General features: G+C 34.4%; 1 protein-coding gene across 1 annotated transcript; it reads right to left on the bottom strand.

Moving 5' to 3' along the window:
* Nucleotides 1-3,330: 3,330 nt before the first annotated feature.
* LOC149611433 (uncharacterized) lies at nt 3,331-5,724 on the bottom strand. Its single transcript, XM_089858443.1, has 5 exons — nt 5,704-5,724; nt 4,715-5,246; nt 4,567-4,650; nt 4,388-4,510; nt 3,331-4,329 (listed from the first exon to the last, which is right to left on the bottom strand). The coding sequence occupies exons 1-5, from the start codon at nt 5,722-5,724 to the stop codon at nt 4,127-4,129; spliced, it is 963 nt and encodes a 320-aa protein (XP_089714569.1). The 3' UTR covers nt 3,331-4,126.
* Nucleotides 5,725-8,825: the final 3,101 nt, after the last annotated feature.

The raw sequence follows: 8,825 nt of genomic DNA, 5'->3' as shown, positions 1-8,825 counted from the left end.
CCCCCGAGTCCCTGTCCCTTAGTCAAACCCCCGAGTCAGTGACTCTCAGTCAAACCCCCGAGTCAGTGACTCTCAGTCAATCCCCCGAGTCAGTGACTCTCAGTCAAACCCCCGAGTCAGTGACTCTCAGTCAAACCCCCGAGTCAGTGACTCTCAGTCAAACCCCCGAGTCAGTGACTCTCAGTCAAACCCCCGAGTCAGTGACTCTCAGTCAATCCCCCGAGTCAGTGACTCTCAGTCAATCCCCCGAGTCAGTGACTCTCAGTCAAACCCCCGATTCACCACCGCGGTCACAAAGGTCAACCTTGCAGTTTGAAACTCCCGCTTCTTGTAATAAATGTATACAGTGCCCTGGTAGATCAAAAAGCTCCAGAAGAAATTGCCCTTGTAGATTAAGAGAGGTTGTTGAAAAAGAGAAGCTAAGAAAAAGACTCATAAAATCTACTAAAACAGTAAGCAAAGTTTGTTGTAAACTTTTGAAGAAAAACCAGAAAATTCAAAAGTTAAATTACAAGGCTACTGCGATGAATATTGAAATGAAATTCCGCCTAAATGAAATTAAACGCCTGAAAAAGAAAATTTCATCAGTAGAACAGAGAGCGAATGAGTTTGAAGATTTATTGGAGAAAGCGTATAGTCCTTGTCAAATAAAAATGCTAAGAGGCAAAAAAAAGGTTACATGGAGCAAGGAAGACATAGCAAGTGCGTTTGCTTTACGTTATTTAAGTAAAAGAGCTTACGTTCACTTGAGGAAAAGTGGCAAGTTTCCCCTTCCCCACATTTCTACACTAAAAAGATACGCAGCACAACTAGACCTAAGAAATGGAGTTTTACATGACGTGCTAAGAGTGATGAAAATTAGCGGTGAAACCATGAAAGAGTTAGACAAGTTAGTAGTTTTAACTTTCGATGAGGTCAAATTAAGATCCTTGCTAGAATATGACGTAAAACAAGACCAGGTTATCGGTCCTCACAACCAACTTCAAGTAGTTATGGCTAGGGGTCTTTTTGCTAGCTGGAAGCAACCCGTGTTTTTAGGATTTGACCAGAAAATGACCAAGTGTATACTTTATGAGACAATAACTGCCTTACATAAATCTGGATTCACTGTCGTAGCTTGCGTGTGCGATATGGGTGGGGGGAACCAAGGACTTTGGCGAGAACTCGGGGTTTCTGTTCAAAGAACTTGGTTCAGAAATCCTGTCAACACTACCAACCCTGATGGCATGGACGATATAATTTATTGTTTCGCTGACGTTCCCCACCTTCTTAAACTAATTAGGAACTGGTTTCTCGATACTGGGTTTGTTCTTAATGATCAAAAGATAAATAAAGAACCAGTACTATCTGTTTTTAAGAAGGATGGCGGAGAAATAAAATCTTGCCATAAGTTAACCAAATTGCATTTTGAGTGCATAAAAACTCAAAGGCAAAACGTTAGATTGGCTGCGGAACTTATGTCTCACAGTGTGGCGACAGCTGTCAGGAGATCCGGGCTTGATGCTTCTAATGTAACTGGTAATTTTATAGAATTAGTTAACGAGTGGTTTGACGTAATGAACAGCTACGTCAGGAATGAAACTTTAGTTATAAAGAGCGGATATGGATTAAATTTAAAAGCTCAGAATAAGATTTTGGATCGAATGACAGAGACCATGCTAAATATGACTTGTCAAGGAAAAACATCCTTGCAAGTATTTCAAAAGGGTGTTGTTATTTCAAATAAATCGCTAAAAAGCCTTTGGTATGATCTACACAGGAGATATGGGATATCGTATATACTAACTCATCGGCTAAACCAAGACTGCCTCGAAAATTTTTTTTCACAGTTAAGAACCAGGGGTGGTTTAGATGATCATCCTACCCCTTTGAATGCCATTTATCGGATTAGGATGATCATCTTGGGGAAAAATACGGGAATAGTGCAAAGTAACACTAATACAGTGTCCCAAATTCACGATGAGTATATTGTATCAAATGCCTTTAAACACTCTGAAATTTCAATTGACGATAATGACATTAATATTAATGACTACATTGACACCGCATTTACGTCTACACCTAAAAACGTGTTAAGTGAAATAATTTCTCCCACTAACTCTCCACAAAAGAAATATTCACGTTTCAGCACTTCCAAATGTGACTCTTTAACTAATCCAAACAGCGAAAATTTATCGCCGGCAAAACATAACGGAATAGATAATTCTTCACCATTAAAAAAAACGTCCCATAAAGAAAACAAAATGATTTTGACGGATCAGGAAGAGGGTGGAATGGAATACCTTGCAGGTTGGTTAGCAAAAAAATTTTTAAATGTGTATCCTAATTTGGATCTCAAATGCACATCTAGTGTAAATATTGATCACTGCTACCACATTCCATCCTGGGTAGCCCATTTGAGCTACGGAGGTATAATAATTCCATCCAAATCATTTTTAAAAGATGTAATGAAATTTGATTCCTATTTTCTAAATTATCACAAAAATAACATGGACTCCATAACTTTGCGAAAAGACAAAGACATTGTTAAAAATTTAACTGATCAAATTGTCGAAAATTTTAAACAATATCCGAGGGAGATCATATTTTCTTACGTAAAAATGAGAACAATCATTAGAATTAAATACATAAATTTGGTAAACGTCAACGAGAACCAGGACAAAAGAAAGTCCAAAAAAATTGCGAAGCTCTTAAAGTAGCTAAATATTTCATTATTTTGAATTTTTTTATTTTAATGTGTATTTTCTAAATCGAATTTACTGTCACTGTTGTTGAAATCGCTCCCAAATAAAAATGTTATGTTACAATCTCGTTCGGTACTAAGTATACTTTAATTTTCTTCAGTTTTTCAGGATATTACATAAAGTAACCCTTTAGTTCTCTTTTAAGTTAAGTTGAAAACGTATATGGGAAGACTATATAGACAATAAACAAATACGTCAAAGTAAGTTTGAAGCAACATATTGTAAATCGTCTCAACTCTCAAGACATAAGCTGAACTTCCTCGTACGATGCGGACAGACATAACTAACGGCTTTAATAAGGCAGACCCCCACCCAGGTTGTAACCACCAACGTCACTCGCGCTTGGTGCCCTCTACCGACTCTAGTCAATACTGTACAAGAGAAAAAAACTCTATCAGGGAATGCGCCCCCGTTGCAAGGAAGGTGCAAATTATTAATTAACAATTGATTTTTAACTATGTACCATGTTGTAAATAAAATATTAAGCGACACTAACCTTTCTCATCCGTGTATTTTCAATGGGATCCCTTTAACTTTGAAACTCAGAAAGATGAGAATCAAATAATCAGAGTAAATAAACACAGAATATATATAAGTTTTTTTTAATCAGGAAATAGTTCATTTTCGCAATACTTAATTGCTTTTCTTTTTTGGTAGATGTTTTTCACTTTTTGGTTTCAGTTTTATAAAGAACAAGATTCATACATTAAATAAGAACCAATTTTATCATAAATGTTGGTCCCATTTTTGCAAATCACTTCTAAGGTTCTGTAATTATAATTACAAATTTTTGTTTGTTAAGAAGTAATAATATACAGTTAACGCATTAATTCTTTTATACATAGTTAACACAAAAGTGTGATATTTGAAAATCTTTACAGTTTCTTCAATGTTATCAAAATTGAAGTATTTTGTCACTTAGTATAAATTTTAATAAGATAAATATGAAAACAGGCAGTTGTATTTTAAGGCAAACAAATTTTTGGTGTAAATATCAGTATTAAAATTCATAAAATAACAGTTAATTTTTAAGAACTACAAAAACATCTATCAGAATCAAAAATCATATGATAGTGCACATGCTGCACCTTCTAACCAAAGACTACAATGTATGAAAATATCACGTTATTTTTGGTAACTATCACAAATTAAATGTCTGAAGTGCGTGTTGAAGACTTCATTGTCTGAAGTCTAAATAGTATTTATGAATATTATACAAATTTAAGTCACTAAAATATAGCACTTAATGTACCACTCTTAATAATTTAATATATATATATATATATATACATTGATTGTTAAACGAATAAAATTTCATAGTTTGGTTTTAAAATAAAGTACAAATGAGCATGGAAGCACAGTACTTTTCTTCTTCCACAATTTCAGGAAAACATTTTATAGCCTATTTTTTTGGATTCGTTGATCAACCATAAATATAACTTACAATGACGCATAAAATTTTCTTGAGTCATGTACGACAAGGAATTTTTTATTCTTTGTAAGCTGGCAATGATTTGCTCGTTGATTTGAGAGTTGATACTCTTATATTTATTGTATTTATCTAAACAATATCCTACAGAGCAGCCTAGAATTTAGTTGTGATTAGAAAATTAGTTGCAAATGAAATTTAGAAATATAAATACCAGTATGATTTTTCCAGTGAAGCCTATCAATCAGAAATTTAGTGTTCTTAAAAAGCATTGGTTCTCTATTTAGGCAGTATTTATGCAAGGCACAAGCGTGATCATAGATAACAGCACTGGGCACTAAAATAAAATTATAAATACCACTGCGCAATTATGACAATTGAATTTTTAATTACTTTGTGCAAAACGTGTCGTTAATATGGTGAAGGGAACATCCACGGATTCACAACTTGGCATCACTTGGAAACCATAGCAGACACCTGACAAAAATGTTCCAATCATTAATAATTTTAGATGGAAGTTTTAATATGTAACAGTTATTACCATGTCCACAATAGAGCGTGAAAACGCCTGGTAAAAGTATTGGGTGGCCACTAAATGTTTTATTGCAGGCACTAGGGTTTTTCCTTGTTTTTTTATCCGCAGCATAGTTCTGTCTTCCGCAAAGCAACTGTAGTGATGGAAAGTGAGTCACTTTTTCTAAATTCGCGTCTAGATCTGTTAGGGGCTGCTGTAGACGATGAGAAACGTATTGGGTCTCAAAAGGCTTAAGGCTATAAGATATGAGAATTCCAATCAGGGGCTTCATAAATATAGGAAAATTTCCTTCAGATGATAGGTTCAAAAATTCTGCCAGTAACGGAGCGTGTTCACTTAAAATTTTCATTAGCTTCACGTCATCTTGGATTTTAACACCATCAATTGCCGATTTCAGAGCGTTTATACAGTCATCAGTTGGGAAAATAGTGGCACATATTGGGGAGTCTTTAGCTAACACACCAACAACATTTTTGTAAACAGTTTTACAATAAACTGCACCCGTTTCAAAATACAGTTTTTTCAATAAATATCTTTTCTGGGAGGTTAATTATACGATAATTAATTACATTTAAGTCGCGGAAACTATTCTAATAAATATTTTCACGAACCTAACCTAACCAAACCTAATATTGATTATAATAGTTTCCGCAAACGTAACATTTCTTGGAGACTGGAGTTGACAATACTTAGTAATATTTTGGAAAAGGTGATATTTATGCAGTTGATAAGCCTTGGCAATAACAAAAACCATAGCCAACTAGATTAGTCTATTCGCATCTTCGCAACATATCACGAAAAACATTTGCACTTCTGTTCTGATACACGCAAAAATTTTGCTTTTCCCATTCTGAGAGCCAATAAAGTTTGAGCAATCATTGCGACATCTCCCCCTCTCCATCGACGTTGTCCAAAGAGAAAAACGAAACTAATCGCCCCAGCCGTCCTCTCGTCTGTGATTGGTGCTTTTCTCGCGAAGGCGCGAAATTCTTCGCCTTGTCGCAAGAAATTTGCATCTTTGCGAGGTGAGGACGCAAAGTAGCGACAACCCAACGTGGACAGTAGCGCGATCTTGCAAACAAGCAAAGCGAAGATGCGAACTCGCAAAATGTGTCAGTCTGGACAGGCCTTTAGTCATGAAAACTACGTTTATTTATCACCAAAATTTAAACAAAGAACTTGCATATCATAGCAATTGATAGGAACAGTTTTTAATCACTTTAATATTGCTTTTGACTATTAAAACTTAGTTATGAAATATACATTTATTTATCACCAAAATTTGAAAAAAACTTGCATATAATAGCAATTGATAGGGATAATGTTTAATCACGTCAATATTGCTTTTGACTATTTCAACTCACTTTACAGCAATTAAATTTATTTATCACAGAAATATTTTATTTGGCTAGAAATATGTTTATTTGAGTATTTCTTTTCTCGTGAGATTCCAATGTCTGTTCTTTACTTAGTTCGCATGAATGGCTTTCAGTGACAGCTTTGGGAAATACAGATGGAATAGCAAATGTCAGTAAAGATTTTCTTGTAGTTGAAATGCTAAAATCAGATGGCTTAAAATGATCACTGCAAACTCTTGCGCCTGAATTGTGTAAATTTTCATCGTTCCTCTCATCATGATCTACTCCAAATATTGCAACAAGCCACTTCTTTCTGTCAACATCCTTTTTCGGGATTCTATTTAAACTTCGGCCTTCCTTCTTATTCCAATCATTACTTTTACAAGTTGGAACAAAGCAATAAACCATTATAAATACTGAAAGAAATTTAAAACCATTTATAAAAATGCATTCAAGGTTAAGACCAAGGCCCTAGACTATATCGTAAATTTTCGCTCAGGATGTCTAGGTTAACGTATTTAAAATTTTAAAATATATAAATTTGAACCTAAAACGTAGATAAACAAATTTTTACTTTAAAATTAATTCTTACCTGTATATTTAACGTTTATTATGTCGAAAAGTAAACGGCCCCGTGCCGCGGACCCGTGGTGGCCGAGCTGCCAAAGCGTTAACCGACATCCGTTAAAAAAATTAAATTGGTGAGCCGCTCTGTTTATAAAATTCATGCTCTTCTGCGCATACTACGTCATCGTCGTCGACGTACGTCATCATTCATAGTCCATAATACGCTACCTTGCGGCCACTCTTGGCGTTCTTAAAATGCCAGTTTAGAAAAGAAATTTCTGGGCATGCACCGGCTTTATCTAATCTAGTTGGCTATGCAAAAAGAGGCGCACATTAGCCGCTCATGGAATAAGGGAATAAGAGGGAATAAATTACAAAAAACATGGAAAATATTGATGTAAGTTAGTTTCCGCACCTTAAATTTAATTAATTATCGTATAATTAACCTCCCAGAAAAGATATTTATTGAAAAAACTGTATTTTGAATGCGCGAGCTAAACCGTAAAGTTTAGCCATATGTTCTGCTATCATCCGGGTAATTTTTATGAAGAAGAACATACAGAATATTGTTGACAATAACCAGAAAGACCGCTTCAGGTTAATATTTATTTATTTATTATTAATTGGTACAGATAGCTAGTGACTAATAGAGATCGCCTTGCAATCAAAAAAAAGACTGATGTTTGAGAGAGAAAAAATTGTTTTTTTTACAGTAATCACAATTAGCCATATAAATAGATAGTTTCAAGCTTGGAAAAGGAATATTACATAAATCAAGTACAGTTCTTTTAATATTGATTAAAGAAAGAAATAAAAAAGGGCCAACAGTACATGCTACAAGTAGGAACTATTAATATTTGGCCGGGAACATTGCAGAGTTATTTTGGGCGTATTTTAACCATGGTTACTTACATGAGAAGAAAACTAAAATAAAAAGGGAAAGAAATTTAATAGGAACCAACGCCCGTTTTATGGACTTTTAGCACAAAACAAGTCTTTTAAAAACTAATCTAATTTGTATCATTTCCTTAAAGCACCGGATAAATATCTTACAGGGCATAATTCCCCAAAATATATCAACTATTTTACTTATGGTTCAAACTAGGGATGAACAGGTACCGTATCAGTATTGGCAACAATACTGGGGGTTTCCGGATAGTATCAGACCGTTTGGTTTATTTATTTATTTATTTGAGAGAGTTTGGTACAGTAAGCCAGTAACGACTTGTGACGACCATAAAACAATGCACATGAAATTGAAATATTAAAACAATACTAGTAAATTACAATATAATGGAAGTATTTTCAGAAATAGTTACTATTACAATAATTAGTATTTATAAAAATAATGCAGAGCAATCTAATTATGTTGTTTGGCAAATCTAGTTATGTTGTTTGGCAAATCTAGTTATGTGGTTTGGCATTTAAGGTGCGTAATGAGGTTCTTTCGGGAAAAAAAACCGATACTGGTTAAAACTCTGAAAAATGGCGCCACATGATAGTTTCTCAGTTTTTTTTATAATATACAGATGGTGCTTTATATTTTAAAGGTTCATAGTATCATCCCTTTATTCAAAAAATAGACTAAAGAAGTTAACAAAATAGAGGCATTCACTTTATCCATGGGTCTCTTTAGATAGGGAAAATTTTTCTGTCATTTTGAAGCGTCATTAATTTCTTAGTCTTAAGGTACTTGTGAAATTCAAAGTTGGAGATGTTTGAAGGTGTAGAAATTTGAAATGGGCGCTCTGAGATCGATACTCTTACAGCTTTTCTATTGAAAGTTGATCAAGGCATGTAATCCGCCGTCTAATTCAATTTCTCCGCCTTGAAAACATCTCCAACTTTGAATGTGTATTATTCGCCAAGCAATAGCTTAAAAATTATGAAAAATATCTCAAAATGTAAATTAGAACTTACTTGACTTATCATTTAAAATTCAACAACAAAAATATTCCATAAATATATTTGGAATGCTCTGAAACTGTGTCCACTTCCAAAATTGGATCCACATTGAAAAAGCATTACGAGGGAAATTGGGTTGGTAAGCACACCTAACGGACTAAGTCGGAACTAGGGGCGCTTTTGCTATTCGTTTTTTAACATGGGGCTCGAACAAAGCTAGCAGGCATTTTACCACCGAAACAAAGTTATCTAAGTTCTACACTACACTTTTACCATGCCAAAGGCAG

This window comes from Phalangium opilio, unplaced genomic scaffold, assembly GCF_054372755.1.
Source record: "Phalangium opilio isolate 3A_F unplaced genomic scaffold, DU_Popi_V2 ptg000246l_1, whole genome shotgun sequence".
In the NCBI taxonomy this organism is placed as follows: domain Eukaryota; kingdom Metazoa; phylum Arthropoda; class Arachnida; order Opiliones; family Phalangiidae; genus Phalangium; species Phalangium opilio.
The sequence above is the reverse complement of the archived record's forward strand: the minus strand, read 5'-3'. Positions and strand labels throughout refer to the sequence as shown.